Source organism: Cnephaeus nilssonii (assembly GCF_951640355.1).
Source record: "Cnephaeus nilssonii genome assembly, chromosome: 2".
NCBI classification, from domain to species: domain Eukaryota; kingdom Metazoa; phylum Chordata; class Mammalia; order Chiroptera; family Vespertilionidae; genus Cnephaeus; species Cnephaeus nilssonii.
The window spans coordinates 80,045,211-80,065,567 of NC_137073.1; the positions used below are offsets into that span (position 1 = coordinate 80,045,211).

At 39.9% G+C, this 20,357-nt stretch overlaps 1 protein-coding gene across 19 annotated transcripts in view; it reads right to left on the minus strand.

Annotated features, from left to right (window-relative positions):
• The window catches only part of MAST4 (microtubule associated serine/threonine kinase family member 4), a 522,072-nt gene that overhangs the window by 50,705 nt on the left and 451,010 nt on the right, over positions 1–20,357 (minus strand). For all 19 annotated transcript variants that reach the window (XM_079794432.1, XM_079794438.1, XM_079794433.1 and 16 more), the window contains 5 exons: positions 15,193–15,350; positions 13,217–13,292; positions 11,027–11,236; positions 5,439–5,540; positions 2,883–3,015 (listed from right to left, as the gene is read on the minus strand). In XM_079794432.1, the coding sequence (XP_079650558.1) occupies positions 2,883–3,015; positions 5,439–5,540; positions 11,027–11,236; positions 13,217–13,292; positions 15,193–15,350 (679 nt within the window). The remainder of the gene's footprint in view (positions 1–2,882; positions 3,016–5,438; positions 5,541–11,026; positions 11,237–13,216; positions 13,293–15,192; positions 15,351–20,357) is intronic.

A 20,357-nucleotide genomic window follows, 5' to 3' on the forward strand; every position in this document is an offset into this window, starting at 1 on the left:
TAAAAGAGACAAAGTTGTCTAATTATTCAACCGACACTGGGATGCAACCTTGAAGACTAAAATCTAATTCAGTTTACTGTTCATTTAGATTTTTATACTTAAAAAACATGTTTTATTTTTTTTAAAAAAAGGACATGAAAGAATTTTCTCCCAAACTTGTGTAGGGGTATCTCTGAGTGGAAGGATCACAGGTAATTTGCATTTTCTAATATTTTCAAACTTGAACATGTATAATAAAAAGTTACAGTTTTTAGTTATATATTTTTCTATGCATCTAAAATTATTTCTTAGGCCCTTATTTCATATATTTATGTTCTTATAAATATAATTACCCTTTTGGGGGGAGAGATTACACATAAAGATATGAAGCAAAACAACAGTGAAATGTTGCCTCTGGATAAAAATAAACTCCAGATTTGACAATAACTGGAGACTGACACTCACTTTCTCAGTTTCCCTGTAGGGAAAGTTTAAGAATAAAAATGAGCTCTCAGTACAAAGTGTATGCTTTCCTGGTGTCATTCAAATGCTGTCAACATTCTATGTGACTAGCATTTCAGATTTATGAACAAGGAGGTGAACTAAAATGTATTCAGTTGGAGGGGCTTTCCAGGAAAGAGGCGATTGTAATATGGTTTAAATAAAATGGTAGCAGCAGCTCACATTTATTAAGCATTACTATCTCTTGGGTCCAGAGATAAACTCATATAACCCTGAAAACAATTCTTTGAATAGGCACCACTATGATCCCGTTTTTATGGAAAGAACACCAAGGCACAAACAGGCTCATTAGCATGGTCAAGATCACACAGCCTGCAGTGCTGACTGCCAGGGCCCAGTTCTGGGCAGGCCCACTCCAGACCCTCACTCTGCACCGTCAAAGGTCAGGCTTCAGGTATATTAGTGTAGACAGAGACAAGAAGGGGAACCAAATGTGGATCAGTTTGTAATAATCACATTCTGAGTGATAACAAATAGATTAAAAACTATCCTCAGCCGAAACCGGTTTGGCTCAGTGGATAGAGCGTCGGCCTGCGGACTGGGGGGTCCCTGGTTCGATTCCGGTCAAGGGCACGTACCTTGGTTGCGGGCACATCCCCAGTGGGGGGTGTGCAGGAGGCAGCTGATCAATGTTTCTAACTCTCTATCTCTCTCCCTTCCTCTCTGTAAAAAAATCAATAAAATATATTTTTTAAAAAAAACTATCCTCAGATATGAATCAAGAAAATTGTGTCAAGAGTTAAAAAAAAAAAATTCCTATGGATCACTTTGTATTACTGAACTCAAAACTGGTCAACGATCACTATTCGTTTTTTAGACTTTATGAAGGTATATAAATGGGCCTGAGATTATGTACCCACCCAGGTTGAGCCCACAGTGGTGTTTACTGCTCTTTAGCTAAGAAAACTGAAGAGCTCTGAGACTACAATTCAAGGGCTGACACAGACAACTTCTCCAGCGTGAAGAGTCACTATAATCTACTTTGACAGCCTCCCCCACTCCAATTATTTTCATAAAAAAAACAAATTAAAAAATGGTTCTGTTTTAAATAGAATTTCTGCTAAATAACTATTATCTGGGAAACACATATTTGTAAGCAGTGGGTAGTAATGGGATGGAACCAAGAGTCAGCTTTTGAAGCAGGAACCTGAGGCATCCTTTTGTAATGCCTGAAGAGATTTTTAAAACTCATCTAAATACCATTAAACATCTGCCCTTTTTATTTCATTGATTTAAACCATTTCTGAAGACTCATGATTCAAAAAGGTAAAGATGGTAATTTAAAAGCCATGGGGGAAATCTCTCCCCGGGGAATGCTTCAGAGCGGCAGCCACCCGTCTCTGATAAGTGCTGAGTCTGTCGTGGCACTGCTTTCAGTACAGTATCCATTTTTCTGGCATTATCTCCCAGGAATGTATGCATCATTTCCCTGGAAGCCAAGATCCGACGGCCGTAAGTGCAAACGAAGCAGGGGTGCACAGAGGAGCAGGGCGGAGAGCAGCAAGTTCCCTGGTTGCAGATGGACAGATGTCTGTGCTAAGTTACCTTCATTACAAACAATTTAGCAAGACAAACACTGTTTGCAAATTCCAGGTAATGAGCCTGGAAGATGATGTTGAATGAAGGAGTCTATGATTGTGAGTCTTTTTAGACAGTGTATAACCTAAATGTTTTAAATGACAATCCCATACAATAAAGAGCAGGAAAAGGTAGGGGAGGAATTATTGCCCACTATGTGATTTTCAAAAAATCACAAAGAGGATGCTTCCTCTTCTTTGTACTTAATAGCATTAGACCTGGATTATTTTTAAGAGTCAATCATAAATCCTTATGTAAGCTTTAAAAAACACCCCCCTGGCTCTCTTTTATATTACTATTATTCAGGTTTTTTGGGGACAAGTAAGCAAACTATATCTACCAACACTGTTCCTGATTTGAAGCAATCTATCATCAGTTAGCTTAACCCCAAATTACTTTAAATGTCACTTTTATATTAGTTATAATTAATTTATTTAGCAACATTTTCAAGATTAAAAGCACCCTTGAGAAAAACTCAACTGAGCTTTGCACGAGAGAAAAATACTTGGAAAGACTGAAATCTAACCTCCTGGGACTCGGGCACTGTCAAGCCAACAGGCCACGAGGATTTCAGGGCGGGCCCCATACCCTAGGTAAACACAAAGGTATGGGGCATGCTCACTTGCTCCTCAGGGCTCAACTTGTACCTGTTTCCTTCAATCACAATTGGTCCCCAAATTTGGACTTTTCAATAGATAGAGCCAAAACTTGAGGGGGAAAAAAAGAAAAGATTTGTCATTAAGTTCTTCCATGAGGTCACAGTGCATAAGCAAGTGGAAGGTCAGCCCCACCAGGGTACTCACCTTCCAGAGGGTCCTTGTTGAGTCCCAGCTGGCTAATGATGTACCTGGGAATGTCCGTTTTAATACCCTGCCCTTCTTTTGCATGGCCCTCTGCTGCTTCCAGTAGGTAGTAAAACTCTTCAGGATCAAATTCCTAGCAGAAGACAAACACACATGGACACGTCTTTGAGTCAAAACTGTTTAAGGTTTTATTACATAAGTCCAATCCACAAGCAATTGCTAGGTGTACATCGGTGTGGGTTATTTATGCAGAAAGGAGGCAAATGGCTTTAAAAAGTCTATAATTCTCCCTTCATATTCAAAGACGATTCATTTTTTTGTAAGACAATATATTTGTGTACTTGGTAACCCAGATAAAATAACCATTTCCAATGTCCTTGTAATGCAACTTTGAAGGTACTATCTCCACTTTTAAGATATCTATCTTACTGAAAATAAACATGTCTGAATTTTTAATTGTGCCTCTTTAGCAAAGTTTTAAAATCTGGGAATCTCATCCAAAAGATCCAGTTTCTCTCTCCCCACAAAGAGCCACACACCAAACAAATAATGTTAGAATATACTTTGTCAAAGGTTTTGCCAGAAACTCCCTTAGTACAGGGGTGTCCAAAGATATTAGAAGGAAAAAGTTCAAAATTATCACTTTTTTATCAGTAAACTCTAAAATTAAGTCATTAACATTCATATAATGTGAAAGAAAAATGCAAAGCTAGTGCTTCCAATTACCTCTGCCTATTTTTAAAAACCGGTAGCACATTTTTCCTATGTATTTTTACTTGCCTTGGTGTCTGTGGTGTCTAGCACATAGTAAAAAGCTTTAGAATCACATCCCTCTAGAAGGATTTATGTGCTATAAACAATTATGCTCCCAGATTTAAAGCACAGTTGCTATTTTCAGTTACACTTCCTAGACTTTTTCCATCCCGAATTTTTCCTATTTTGATTAATGTCCCAAAAGCATGCAACTTTGGAATCTCAGGATTTCACCTGACAATTACTTAAAGAGTTTCTAAGATACATGGTGATGGAAGAAATAAAATAAAATGAGAAAGTTAATAAGAAAAATAATAAATAAAGGCCATATTAAAAAAGCTTGCTGCAAATGGAGTAAAACCAAACCAATGTAGACACTCGGTGCCTTAGGCAAACCTAAGACATTGACAGATAAGACCACTGGTGAGAGCCACTGACAGATAAGACCACTGGTGGGAGACACATCCCTAAAATTCAGAAACTCCAGTCTCAGCTGAACTTTAAACAGTTCTGAAAGCAACATTTTTAAACCTACTTCTGCGTTCACTTGTTTCTATCTTTGAGAGGCTATGCCTTTACTCTCTCTCTTCTGATTAGGAGTGATTACTGCAAAAGATTCATTTCCTTTTTAAGGCCAGATCTTCTCTGAGCCTATCAGCAGCTGTCCAGAGAAATGAGTTTTAATGCTAAATAGTATTTCCCCCCAAATTAAATCACTGCAGGAGGTACACACACGTGGTGCACAAGGTTCACTAGGAGAATGAATAACAAGTCTTGCTTCTACCCACAGTTGCCAGTCACACAATCGCCTCCTCTCCCGAGGCATCAGTCTTCTTGCCCCTTTATCTTTCCCAAGACCACTGAGTGCCCAGTGGTCCTTTTGATTCTGTGGCTCTAAGGCTCCTGGCCATCGATGGAGAGGCCTCCTCCACAATTCCCCTACCTTTCTCAAGGTTTCTCCTCTGCCACGTCTCACTGTGCATTTGTATATATTAATGGGGCTGTGAACATGTCACTATTATAAAAAGCTATGAAATGTTAATGTCTGTGTGGTGGGGGGGTATGTATAATTCTGAAAAGTTGTATTGGACACAGAGTTATAAAATGTTTTAATGCAATGAAAAGTTAGTGTTCATAGTATGCTAAGCTCTTTTAAAAACCATTCTTAGGTCCAAAGCTTCATATTTGTTCAGTGTTTCATGAAATCTCAATGAGAATTACATAAAATAAAACAGAAATTTTAAAGCAGAAAAATAATTACTGACCAGAAAACCCCCCAAAACAAACAACCCGATAAAATGAACTGATCTCCAAGTCATGTCTTCAGATCTGGATGAGGCCCTATTGTGTTCTCCCATATGGGCTGCTGACTAGAACGTATTTCTAACATGCCGAATTTTAACAAACAAATAATAATTATAACCACAGGTTACCATATGTCATACCTCTGATTTCTGTCTCTCTGCATCTGGGCAACACCCAAAAAGTGAGGTGCAGCAAGAGTTTAAATCAGCAGTAACAGAGTAATTACACTGAGATAAGGTGAGGCACATGTTTCATGTTCAGCTGCTAAGTTTGGTCAGAATGTGATGTGACTATCACTTAATACAGCACAAGTCCTAGAATTCTTACTTAGAGCCAGAAAACAAATCGCACGTGGATGTCATCAGAAACGTTCACGATTATAGTTCCCATGGACTCTATTGAGCCCTGGTCTTTGGAGCCGAAGGGAATTGGAGCGGAGGGTCATGGCTTTTCCACGGTTAACAATCAATAATGGAGTCACCTCTAGGGGCAACTTACCAGGCACTCCAGTAACCGAGCGGGGCGGGCGATAACAATCAGGATCTTCCGGACTAGTTGTTTAATAAAAGCCAACTCACTGCTTTCTGAACGTTCGTGAGCCTATGAGGAAGAATGATGATACAGAGTTGCTCCATTACACAGAAAAGAAATTCAGCAAAGTATGCTAATTAGATAATTGCAAATATTCAAACATTAAGCGATTTAGAAAATACTTTTAAAAGATTGATAAGCGGACATTAGCTCTACATAAATGGACACTATTAAACTTCTATATCTCCAAAATGGCTCTATTAGCTAAATTTTAATTGCAAACCTTTGATTAATTCTCTCTGTTAAAAATCAAATGTTAGGGCCCCTAATGTGAACCATGAATGAAGGAGACATTAAAAGTTTACGACACATTAAGTCTGTGGTATAAGTAGAGTGGGCAGCTGCCAAGGAATCTGATTTTCCAGATGTAACATCTTACGTGTAGGAAACAGCTAACAGAGTGAATGAAGGACCACTTTTGTAACCAAGATGATGGGTATTTAACACATTCACAAAAGACATTTTACATATACAATACGTTTAGTCTATACATTAGTTATTTCATAACATGTAAAAAGTGTGCATTACTTTTTTCCAATGTTAGGTGGATAATGTTTAAACTTGGATACATACATATGATTTCAATTTCACTTACTGAATAAATAGTACCTAGGCACGGAACTCAATAAAATTTAACTGACTTAAAGTCCTTTAAAATTTTATTATGCATGTTGCCTACATGTGCAGTCTATGCACAACAAATAGCCTGAGGACAAAACTCCATTTACTTAGAACCATTTTAATTTTCAATGCTATTTTCTTGAAGAAATGAGGTAAATCTGCATCAAAGGAGACCTCAAATGAAAGTTTAAGAAGTTTAAAATGTAAACTTCTGTGCATGTTTACTTTTAGGCTCTTTTTAATTTTAAATTTTTATGATTTACTTTTCTCTAAGGATTAAAAAATCAAGGTGATGCTGGTACAACAGAATAGAATTGCACAGACATAGTAATAAGTATTTAAAATCATTACTGAAGGTGCTTTATTCTGATAAGAATCAGCCTTCCCATAAAAAGAATTGGTTATATTTGAAAATGGTTCTATTTAGCAGTAATATGATTACTGAATTTAAACCACCAAATCAAAGGCAACTTTCCAAAATGTAGGTACAAAAATCATATACCAGCAAAAGCAAAACAGCTAACATTAAAAAAAAAAAAAATGACCATTGGTGAATAATGTTAGAATAGAATGTGTTCAAAGCAAACCAACTAGTAACTATAACTATAGGTCCTGGGAACCAGTAAGACTGTTGCAACACACATAAGGAGACATACATCATATTTAAGCTGTCTTTAAGTGTTCTTTCCAATTTTTGTTTTACAATAAAAAGATTTTGGAAGATACAACGAGTGCCAAAAAATGTGGTTACATGTCTTCTTTATAGTTTAGCCTTAAGATAAAATAAAACATCCTCATCTAACATTTTTTAAAATACATTTTTATTGATTTCAGAGGGGAAGAAAAGGGAAGAGAGAAAGAAAGAGAACCATCAATGATGAGAGATAACCATAGATTGGTTGCTTCCTGCACGCCCCACATGGGGGATTGAGCTCACAACCTGGACATATGCCCTGATCGGGAATCGAACCGTGACCTCCTGGTTCATAGGTAGACTCAACCACTTGAGCCACACTGACTGAGCCCCATCTAACTTTTTTTTTTTAATATATATTTTTATTGACTTCAGAGAGGAAGGGAGAGGGAGAGAGAGTTAGAAACATCATTGATCGTCTGCCTCCTGCCTGCCCTCTACTGGGGATCGAGCTCAAAACCCAGGCATGTGCCCTTGACTGGAATCGAACCCAGGATCCTTCACAGTCCGCAGGTCGACGTTCTATCCACTACCAGCTAGGGCCCTCACCTAACTTTTTTTCTGACAATTTGGGCTAGATACTCTAATAATTACTAATTTATAAAGTCAGAAATGCAAAAAAAAAAAAAAAATCTAAAAAGTCTGCATGTTTTGTTAGTCTCTTCAAAGAGAAATAAGAATTCTATATCTTAAAAATTTTTTTAAATATTCAGTTTAGATTACACAAATTCAATTTTAAAAACTGTAATAATTATCCATTCATTCTTACTTCTAAGAATTATTAGTCATAATAAGGCCAAAACATGCAATGGGTTATATTAACTCAGATATATTTTATCTCCCAACATTATTGAGGAGGGATGGGGAAGCTTCGTTAAAATAACTCCAATCAGAACCATATACACAGCATGAGAAGAATAATATATTCTTGGCTGCCAACAACAAGCTCCAATGCTCACCGATACCTGTGTTTGTATTTTAAGTGTTGGCCACTGTAAAAAATACTGAGACCCAGATCTGAGGGCAGGTTATAGCTTCCTATGTATTTCATTTTCTTTGGCTAAGTACACCTAAGTGAGAAAAAAAAAAAAAAGAATGGAGACACAAAAGCATTTATCAGGAACTGACCTAGATGTCAGTACTTTAAAAGGCATCAGTTAAATCAAGCTATCCAAACCTAGGGGGACCTGGTTTGGGTATGCAAGAGAATGACAATGGGAAAAGTGGCTGGGAGGCAAGCCAGGCGGGCACACAATGTCACAGCTGGGAACTGACAACAGTGCATCGTGGGGAAGGCAAAGCAAGTCCCCACAATTCTGCTTTATCCAAAAAGGGTACGTTCCCCTGTGACCTTTTAGCGCCAAACTCTGAAAGGACATTGTGAATGTGATTGTGAAGATAGTTCTGATTTTCACAAAAGGACTGAAGGAAATGTTTATCTGCAAAGATAAATAAGAAGACATTCTTATTCAGACCCAACAATGCCCTTTATGCAACAAGCACACATGCTTCTCTGCCCCCAAAAAGAAATTTCTCTAAAAATCAACATTTATTTATTTATTATGTGGTCCATTCTGATGATTTTTGAAACCCTAAGACTTTTTTAAAAAATATATTTTATTGATTTTTTACAGAGAGGAAGAGAGAGGGATAGAGAGTTAGAAACATCGATGAGACCAGCTGCCTCTTGCACACTCCCTACTGGGGATGTGCCCACAACCAAGGTACATGCCCTTGACCGGAATCGAACCTGGGACCCTTGAGTCCGCAGGCCGACGCTCTATCCACTGAGCCAAACCGGTTTCGGCTGAAACCCTAAGACTTTTTAATTGCCATGAACAATCCGTCAGGTCTCTCATACAGAAACAAAATTAAGTGAAAGATTTCAGTGTAAGTAGCTTTTTGTATTGATTGTACCCTTTTTGGGGAATGTCCATGATGGAAGGAAAAACAGGACTAAGCTAGTCATTATAGTAACCTCCTGGGACAGAACATGGAATTCAGAAAGAGTATCTTGCAGAGGCCTCTTCTATTTAGAAAGGCTCCGTTAAACAAATATAATTTTTAAGGTATTTTCCAGAAGTTGACTTAATTAAAAGGAACAGCAGAATTAGATTACCTGACAACAGATCAGAACGGATGGAATATTTTGGCATGCATACACACGCATCCTCTTCCTCCCACCTGCCTCCCTCCCAGTTACTGAGGAGCCAAGTAAACATCAGGCATGGGGCCAGGTGCCAGGGAGTTAGAGATGATTTGAGGGTGGTCCTTGTCCCTCAAAGAGCCCATGGTATGCTGGTGAACTGAGGCCCCAAAACAGATCAATACAGTGTATTGTGGTTAAATGTATTGAGGTGAGGTGTGTGACACAGGCCAGTTATGGTTTTTACTTGTAGGCAGAATGGAGCCACTAAAGGATGTTAGATAGATGTTCTTGCAGTTGCACAGAAGTATGAATTTGAGGGGTTAGGGATAGAAGGGGGCAGACCAGTGAGGATGAGGGCCTGAGCCTGGTAATAGAACAGGAGGGAGGATTTGAACTCCTATCAGTGAGTTTAGTGAGAGTGCGTCAGAAGCCAGTTATTCTGCACATGTGGACTGAGCCCTCCCCTGCGTCGCACCTTATCCTAGGTCCGTGGCCGGCAAACTGCGGCTCGCGAGCCACATGCAGCTCTTTGGCCCCTTGAGTGTGGCTCTTCCACAAAATACCACGGCCTGGGCGAGTCTATTTTGAAGAAGTGGTGCTAGAAGAAGTTTAAGTTTAAAAAATTTGGCTCTCAAAAGAAATTTCAATCGTTGTACTGTTGATATTTGGCTATCTGTTGACTAATGAGTTTGCCGACCACTGTCCTAGGTGAATAGAACAGACAATATCTCTGCCCACACAGACATGATGTCCTAGTGCAGTGCTACTCAAATGGTGGCCTGAAGACTGGGACCAGTCCACGAGCTGTTATCAGTCTGTGATGAGAGAAGCGCAATGACTGAGAATAAGCATTTAGCAACCCTTACAGCAATTCTACACACTGGAACCCAAATGCATGATCATCTGCCTATAAATTAATTTTCATTTTAATTTATAGAAGAATTGGTCCATATCAAATTGGAAATTAACACCAAAAAATAAAAAATAAAACAATGTGTTCATCCCCAAAGTCAGTCTGAGAAAACACTGCCTTAGTGGTTGCAATAGGTTGGAATGTGAGAAATGGGAACAGAGATGAGAAAACTCAGTTGGGAGATTAGGATGGGAAAGGGGATAAAACAGTAGCTGCCTCCCAGAGAGGGATCTTCTCATCTTGCCACAACTAAATTCCGCAGGGGCAAGGACAGATGAATTTCTGGATAACTAAGATGCTAATATTTTCCTTCAGCTTCATGCAATTATTCGCATATTCATACTAACAGAAAACCACCTTCGATTATGTTTACATAGGCATAATTTATTCCCTATGAGATACAGAAATACAATATACGCTACTATATAGGCTAAATAGGTTTTACTTGTAGGCGGTGGCTTATCAATTTCAATCAGAATAGCAACATTAAGCAGTAATTCCATTCCTCCGTGCACACTCCCTTCCGGTCCTGGGGATTATCAGGAGTGAGGCCTGCAGGAGTTGACCTAGACAAGCCCTGTGTTTACCTATCATTTCGGAAATTGGATATTTCGTTAGAAGAAGAACTGACACTAATGAAAATCTAAGTTGCCATTTACCGCCCAATACCACATGCAGGTTAATTAATAGGACACAACAGCCTGGAAGAAGGCAACAATTTTCCATTTAGCTTTTCCAGATATTAGAGCTAGATAGCATCATCAAATAACACACATGCACTCAGGCAATTTACAATGTTATAGCTAAGGATTGGGGGGAATCATTGCTTCAAAATCCTTCCCAATCCACTTATCCTGGAGCCATGAGCTGTTGGGTCCCAAGGTTCCTGTAAAGGTTATTACATTAACGTTCTATTACTATAAATGAGGACCGGAATCCATTTATGGCAAGTAGCAATCAGGTGGTATTTTTTCCCTGCTTCATTTTTTGCTTCCCTGGAATATGAACGCCATCGCACGGTTAAAACTTGTTAAGTAAATGCTCTCATAAAATGTCCCCTCCCCCCCAGGGGAAAGGCAAAATAAGTCAGCAAACTCTATATACCGTGTGGCTCTTACCTCCTGTAGCAATTTATCTAATTTGTGCTGCAATTCCAGGAAGTATCGTGAGGTGATGAGGCCCTGGTGGGATTTATCCAAGCAATCTCGAGCCAGCTCAATAATCTGGTGGTGAGTGAAACTGAGCACCCCATCTGCCAGCGGGAGCACGTGGTCCGGGGAGTAGCTGGTGATGATTTCCTTCAGACGGTCTTCCATCTGCGCGGTGGCCTGTTTAGAGAAGATGCGCACACACAGATGTAACAAGGAAACACACATCTGGACAATCCAATCATCATGCTTCTCTTGCATTTTCAGAGACTTCCTTACGTTTTTAAATATAATTCTAGAAATTAAATTTGAAAGAAGCCTCATTTCTGAATGATACTATACTGGTGCACACGTCACCATATATTCCTCAAAGCCCGTGGAATGTATAGCTCGGAGGGTGAACCCTGATGTAAACTAAGGGCTTTGGGTGATGATGATGTGTCCTTGCAGGTTCATCCACTGTAACAAAGGGGCTACTCTGGTGGGGGATATTGATGGGAGGGGGTTGTGCATGTGTGGGGTCAGGGAGTATTTGGGAACTCTGTACTTTCTGCTCAATTTTGCAGTGAACTGAAAACTGCTCTAAAAACAGTCTATTTGAAAAAAAAAAAAAAAGAAGAAGAAGTCACACCATGTGGAAGGAAGATTTGAGGTACGGAAGGGAAACGGAACATCCCAGGGCAATAATTACTTTTTTCCTATGCCCTATCAAATGTAAAATGGTCCATGTAACCTTCTTCGGGTAACTTACTCTCCATGAAATGTTATGCTTTCATTTCAGATCTTCAGTTCTTTTAAAGACACTGTCAAAAGTATCGAATGGCTTTGTTTCTACCTATGCCACCATCGGGGCTGTCACCGGAGGCCCACAGGGCAGGCCAAGTGTGTCCTCGGCTGTTTGCATGTACCAGGAACCAGCATCTTACACCACCTTGATCCTTTCCTCAAAAAGCTGCACGACACGTGCGAAAGGCCAAGGGGGTTCCCTCGGTAGCATAAATCTAAAATGTCCTTTCCAACGTCCATGTCCTGGCCTGTGATGCCCCATTGCCTAGTCAATACTCCTCACTGTTGGTTGCCTAATCAGGGAGGTTCCCTCTGCGTCCTGCCCCCTCTAAAGTCCTAACCCGTATTAACTACAGTCAGGACCCGCTTCCCCGGGGAACAAGTGACATGTGATAAATAGCTGAAACGGCTTTAATCAATGGCATCAATGTTAGGTTCATTACAAAAAATAAGTACTCTACTCCTGATCTATGAAACCAAAGGTTTCCTTTTGTTCTCTTGCCCAGGGCTGTAAAGGTAGTGGGGGGAGGAAAAGGGATGGAACGGAGAAATTGCCTTCTCCCACATGTGCAGGACACTTTGGTGGAAAAGCCGTGGAAATGAGGTGTCGGAAACTACCGGACAGCAGCTCCTTGCAGCCAGGGTGCCTGGCAACAACCATTCATCCAGGCCTCTCAGGCTCAGTTCAAATCCCTTTTGCAAGCCCTGGCCGGTGTGACTCAGTTGGTTGAGCTCTGTCCCATACACCGAGAGGCTTCGGGTTTGATTCTGGTCAGGGCACATGCCCGGGTTGCATGCTCGACCCCCCGTAGGGGGGTGTCCAGGCGGCAGCAGATCAATGTTTTACTCTCACATCAATGTTTCTCTCTCCCTCTCCCTTCCTCTCTCTCTAAAATGAAAAACAAACAAACAAACATATTTTATTTTAAAAATTCCTTTTGCCACTCTAATGGGGAACATGGCACTAATAAGGTTAGATATATAATTGGTAAAGAGATACGAAGTCATAAAAACAAAACATTAGACTAAAAAAAAAAAAAGATTTCCATGACATACCGGGCTTCTAAGGAAGGACACGGTCTCTGCTTAACAAGACTGCGGGCCCAGAGCCTGGGCACGAAGAGCACCAGGATCGAGGCCAGTGGTGCTACAAACAGCGGGACTCACTTGGGGCCCGTGCAGCACCAGACTGCGTGGCTAGCTCTCAGCCGTTTGTAAACATGTTTAGTGACTCCGTCTTTCTAAGGAGGCTGTGCTGTTGTACGCAGGTCATTTCTAGATTGAACCATTCCATCCCTTACAACCACCTTACGGACTCTAAACCTGCAGTGCCTGTCTGTTCCAACGCCGGGCACCTTCAGTCCAGCTCATTACCTTTGGGAACCTTTCCTTGTAGACATGGTTCATCATAACTATTTCATGGTCGCAGCAGGCGGGAGAACGTCCGGGGCTGCAAGCAAAGCAAATTACCCTTTTAAACTTGCCACAGCGTGAAATGAAAATAAGCCTTTTATTTATCAACAATTGGTTGCATCAAAAGTACTATGCAACCTTTGTAAAAAAAAAAAAATAAACAAATGTATTAGGTACTAAACTACAAAATCATTCATTAGTGCACCCATACCTTCCCACAAACATAGAGACACCCTCATGAGGATCCGAAAAGCAAGTTCGAGAAGTGGAATGCCACATGTTAATTACAACTGCATGTATAACTCGGGAAACCGCCTTAAACTGAGCTAACATTCTGTATGGAGCATGCACTTGTGCATGAGTTCTGGGAACCAGTTAGTGAACTGCAATATAAAAGCAGATAGGGTGGCCACAAAAACAACCTCAAGCCCATGGGGAAGTGTCTAATTTCACACTTTTATCATGCACCTGCGCTCCGCCACGGCCCACTGAAGAGGGTTAGGAGCCTTCCACGCACAGGTGTCAGCATTGAAATCCATTTTCTAGCCTAGCAAACATTTCTGTGGGATGCTGAGGTGGGCGTTGTGTACAATATGAAACAGGCATACAACTGTGGTGCGTTTTTCTTTATTTCAGTAGAAGGTCTGTGTTCCTTCTTAGTGGTATGTAGTCGTGCAACTTCCGTGTGAGTATTTATATTCCCAGGAGAACACAGTTTGCACTAGAGATCCTAGAAACTCCTTTCATAAAACTAAAGGGCAGCTGTGTAGTAACATACAATGTCATTAAAGGCAGGCATAAAATTGGTCTTTTATTCCTTATCTCAAAATATTCTAACACATCCTACAATTACCAAATGTGGTGATATTTGTTATCAGTGCATGATACTAAATATGAAGGATACAGAGGGGGAAAAACCCTTCTGAGTAAACTTTAATATTCAATTGTACTCCTGACAAAATATTTTTTATAATAAAGCCTTAATATGTCAAAGTGTACCAATTCTATACCATCAGATCTGGTACTTGGTGGACCCAGAGATGGCTGCCCGATCCCCCTGCAGTTGCTGGGACAGGGGTTGGTCACTTCAGAGAAGGCCTCAGCTGCAGAGTCACCTCACCCAAGGCCACACCCTTCCCGGGGGAGTACGTAAAGGAAGCGACTGAGGCGGAGATGAAAAGGAAGGGCCATTGGACCTGGAGGTACAACTCCGATGCGTCATGTCACCCCAGGGCTCCCTGTGGGGTCGGCTACACTGTGGGCCTGTGTGGCAGCTACACATCTCCTTGTGCCCCATGCTGCTTCCCCTCCTTCCACAGGGGTGGATCCCAAGCACTCCTGATAAACATCCCGATCTCTGTTTTAGGGTCTGCTTACTCAACCATCAAACTGTGACTTCTGAAATGAGGTCAAAATAAAGCTGGCTCTGTTTTTTGTCAAAAAAATTTGAACTACATTGGGTATCCACAAAATGCAAGGGACACAGACTGCTAACCGTTTGTTCAAAATCATGGAGAAAAGAATGAAAACTCTCGGAGGGCTTTTGTAATGTAGAATCTAAATTCCACATGTGAATTCAATGTGCTGTCTTTCCTTTCAGCCCAACTTCTCCCTCTTAAATTATTAACTCCTCTTGCACCACAATTCGACCGTCTTGAAATTTCCAAAGGCTAAGAAGGTCTTATAGATCCTTTAGCCAATGTAATTACTGCTACTACAGCAATTCGTAAGAATTGTAAGAATTTAAAAGAAAAATAACACGACCTCTTTCAATGGTAATTAATAACATCCTGTGCAGATGGGAAAATCACACGATAGTTATAGAAGTTCACAAATCAATGAACGCATATATGAATGACAGGACCAAAAGTCTCCCCTTGAAAGGATTGAAAAGAGGCAATCCAATTAAGCAACATTTTTCAATTGGGTCTACACACCTCAGACTTCGGGAACGGGGGCGCATAGGGGTGTTTCTGCATCTGTTCTCCGTGGCGATGCTTTCGGTAGTACAAAAATGTTTCGATAAGAAGTGTAATTCATCTGGCGTTGGTTGGTATGGTAACTGGTGCAACTTCTCCTGGGAGGAACAGGATGACTAAAACAAACCAGAGTGAAGTTATGTGAGTACCTTATAACATTAGGGGAGGGGAGTAAATGGTGATGGAAGGAGACATGACTTGGGATGATGAACACACAATACAATGTACAGATAATGTGCTATAGAATTATACCCCTTACACTTATATAATGTTATTAACAAATAGAAGCCCAAATAAATTCAATTTTTTAAAAAAATGTCTTCCAATGTATATATAAAAGCATTAAAGCTTGATATCCCACCATTTTACATTGTTTCCTTTTCATGTTATAAGTAGGCCAAAAGGGCTTCTATATTTCGTCTCATTGGTCTATAAGATGATTTCCCCAAAGAGTTTCCTCTCTGGAGAAAACCCAGGCTCTGAAAATGGATAGGACCCAGTCAAAGCCGAAGCAAGAAAGTAACATTTGGAGTGAGAATTTGGGTGCATTAAGTGACAGATTAGCTCTCAACGAAGTACAGTACACTTATTTCTACTGTGGCTTATAATCAAGCACTGTGACTGTGACTTGTATGATACGTGATCATAAATTAGGAGCTGAGATCTCTTTACAAAGCATGCTGCCCTTGATGCAACTACCACTGATATGTGTCCTGGGTGAAAAAAAGGAACAAAGAAAGATTCTTTTCTCAATAATGCCATTGTTTTAAAAACTGGATTTTTTTTTCCTTTTTTTCTTTGACTAAGACTGTCATTTTTTTAATAGCTTTAGTGGTGGCGAGTTTTTAATCCCTTGAGTTTAGATTTACTCTTTGAAAATGTTCATTCAATACTTGGAGCAAGGTAAGGTAGGAAAGGTGAATGGTTAAATCACACTGCTTTTAATCAATCAGAAGAACAAAACTAAAAAGCAGAGACTGGTGTTTTTATTGGATGATGAACTCTGTAAGCAATTCTAACAAGAGACTGATAAATTTTTGAATAATAGAAACATGGTTAGAATAAACATATTTGGAAAGATACCACTCATTTAAAAATTCAGTTATAATAGGCTTTTTTCATTTAAAAAAGTCATTAGGTTAAGAGCACACTTCAAAAACCCTGAAATCCAATGCAGTGACACTAGAAATGAGTGACTAGAGCTTAAAAATATCCTGATACCTGGAAACTATAGACCACTGTACCAAGTACATACAGAGATAAAGAGAGATTTTTCTAATGTAATGAGATTGTTTTATAAACCACTAAAATGAGAACACTACTAGACAGGTTTATGAGATAAACCAAAACTCCATTCAGAAAGTACAGGCACAGCCTTTAAACCCTTCACTATGAAAAAACAACAACACACGCATAAATGAAGTCAACTCAAGAAATAGGCAAAAGAATAAAAACCCAAGCAGGAGAGAAGCAGCTGTGATAAAAGCAAAAATAAGGAAATTAACAAACAGAAAAAGAGAATTAAGAATCTGTACATATATCTCAAAGGTAAATCCAGGTCCATAATTCTGTATCTAAGATTTCAAAACCCAGAAACCCAGAAGTTAATTCTTAAGTGTATAGTAATCCCCTTTGATGGCAAAGCATCAACTGAACGGATGGCAAGCTACTTAAAAATGTGTATTTAATCCACTTAGCGTGAATGTTGACTCAGGTTGCTGTAGAAATTTAATATATTTGGTTATGAGCTGCTGGGCCAGTTGCTGCTGGGCTGTTGTGTACAGTACAGGGATCATGTTACCTTTCTAAAATGTGAAAATTAATTCCAAGTTAATTTGTAGCAGGCTCCAGAAGTTCACATAAGATATTATGCTCTTGCATGAGAATGATCCCAAGAGACTCCAAAGCGGGTTGGGGGAAGGAGGGTTCTTTCTGTGGAGGGTGGGAGGAGAAAGGAAGGGATCCGGTAGGAGGGGCTTTCGTGGTATAGTTAACACTTTATTTATTAAACAAAATAAAAATGTATCTTTAAAAATAGTTGCAGCAAAGGTAACAAAAATGTTAACAGGAGTTAATGCTAAGAGGAAAATAATGTGGTTATGCCATATACAGACATATAACTGAACTCCATAAGGTATGTGTACTAGGGAATATGTAAAACAATGGTGAATGGATGTGAGTCGTGTAACCTCCACAGTATTAAAGAAGCATGGAAGCTTGGAGCTGCTCTGGGGAGAGAGCCTCATCTCAGTGAGAGCAAGCGAGGTGCGAATGGGAACAGGTGACAACAGGATGAGTCCAACTGGGAATAACTGCAGGCCCCCAAAATGCCCTGGCGAGTCAAAGGCACCAAATGGGGCCCAAGCAGTGAGTGGATATGGGACAACAGAGCAATGCAAGGCTCAGTTTCAGTGGCCGCCAGGGATGCAAAGCCAGTGGAGAGAGCGTCCAGGACAACAGAGGGTGTAGGTCAGTGATGGCGAACCTATGACACGCGTGTCAGCACTGACACGCGTAGCCATTTCTGATGACACGCGGCCGCTGAGGCGGCCGCATGCCGAGGATGAAACATTTGCTGCTCCTGAGGATGAAACATTTGCGAAATAATGTTTTTTCCTCAAAGTGACACACTACCCGAGTTATGCTCAGTGTTTTGGCGAAGTTTGACACACCAAGCTCAAAAGGTTGCCCATCACTGGTGTAGGTACTGCCCCCCCAAGACCTCATTCCCCATTGAAAAGATACCTCCACTGGTCAAAACATCCTTGGAACACCACTTTTACAAGAGTTTCAAAAATTAGTTTCTTAATTAGCTGAGCTCATTACTTAACATTTTTAGCATGTTCTCTAAGTGTGGTTCCAGTGAGTCTCACCCAACTAGTTTGCATATGACCTTTGACTGTATCATAAGTCAAATCCACTTTCAAAGAGTGAAGACTGACAAAAAAAAACTGTGATGCTAGTTCTCAAGGCAATAAGAAGTCACCCCAAAATGTTCTTAGTAACGATATCCTCTCTAATAAAATGATAATATGCAAATTGTCCCCTCGACCGGGAGTTTGACCAGGAGTTCGACCAGGGTGTGTGTGGCCCCTCCCCTGGCTGGCCCTGCGCCTGATTGGGGGTGGGGCAGCCTGCCAACTGCTGGCAGCTTCACCCCTGGATGGCTCCACCCCCGATTGGCTCCCCCACCACGATCAGGGGCAGGGCCAGCTGGCCAACCACCTGCAGCCCCTCCCCCCAGCTGGCCTGGCCCCACCCATTCACAAATTCGTGCACCGGACCTCTAGTCATTCAAATAAGCATTTAGTCTCTCAAAATAACCATTTTGCAGAGGACAGTGTTCATATGCATACATAATTTTTTACTTGTTATCTATTTCAAGTAATATCATTTTAGAGTCACATCTCATATTTAAGGCATTTCTGATTTCCTCTTTCCCCCAGCAGAAAATAATTTATCTGGTAAGAAATATAAGGAAGAATCCTCCCATTGCTGCAATTCCATATGACTTATTTTTAAATTTAAAAATTATGAATGTTATCTGAGTATTCTTTAAAAGTTCCACAAATTAATTTTAACTTCAAATTTTGAAGTTAAAATAAGTTGCAACACTAAATATTCTCTGGAAGGACTGATTAAAATTCATATGATCAAATCTTTCCAATTTAGGAACATAGCATTTTTAACACTAGCCAGTTTTGCAGTTTCCATAATATCCAAGAACAAAGACATGATATTTACATTCCAGCATAAGAAGTTCTGGAATTCAGCTCACAACATAATTGTCTGTAAAACTTACACTATATTTTCAAAGTGTTTGTAGTTTTATTTGTATATATTCTGTATTTTCATTTAAAAAAATAACTAAAATGCATTTCTGATTGACTAAATAAGTTAACCCAGAAATTGAGAATCTAAAAGTGATCCAGATTAGATTTAGAAGAGAAGAAAAAGAGACTAATAAGCAATTTTGCTAAGTTTTTGCCCTAACATTTAAGATACAAGAACACAAAGAAACTGAGGAGAATGAGAAGTAACTCTTCAACTTTTCAGTCATAATTTTCAGCAACAACCGATAGGGAGAAAAGGCAGCTGAACCTCTGTGTGACAGCACCTACACTCCACAATGAAAGAGTGCCTGTGTCCTCCGGTAAAGAGAGTAATGCTGAAAGCTAAAATTTCATTTTGAAGGACAAAACAGGAATAGGAGGTCAGCTGTGATATGCCACCACTTCAATAAAATACACACAAGAGAAAAGCTGTCTTACCTCTGGCCAGAAGCTGTTAGAAACACCGAGTATGTGTGTGACTAACCACTGTCCCAGGGGGCTCTTCCTTAGGCACATATGGAAGTCAGGGACAGCAGGGACTCCATTCTGACAGATGGCTAGGTCAAGTTTATAAATCACAAGGTTTGTTTGAAGAAACACCATGTAAATTCCTTAAAAAGAGCCAGGAGCCTGAGTCTAGCTCATTTACTGTGTTCTTAGTGTTAAAACAAGGGGGTTGGTACACACAGCCCCTCAGTTCATTCTCAGTGCCTCACATTTTTGATCCATAAAATGAAGAAAAAAATAGCAACTACCTTACAGGGTATGCTGCTAGGATTAAATGAGCAAATGCATTACAAATAATTAGACTAGTGTCGAACACATAATAAGTATTTATTTAAACCTTGTTTTTAAAAATTATTTCTACCAAACACAGCCTGATTCTATGTAGCTTATCCTTTAAAAAAAATAGGTACACTTTTAAAAGTGGTGCATGATTTACTAGTTGGAGATAGAAAAAGAAAGATCCTGTACTCTTTCCTGTTTTTCTGGCAAAAGAGAAATTTCGATGTTTCAATTACAATAAAATTTGACTGAAGGGTAAAACAAGGCAATATAGTTGAGATAAAAAAATGACATGGAGTTAAAGGACATGATATACATTTAGGGTATGGGGAGGATTAAATGAGAATATGTATGGGAAAGCCACTGAACAAAGAACCAAGCATTCTGTTTATTGGTGACTGGTTCCTAATTGGAGATGCCCGAGGTCTAGGGAAGAATAGCACTTACAATTTAGAAAATTCCACTTTTGTTCTTTTTGGTCAATAAATTTTGGCATTTATTTTC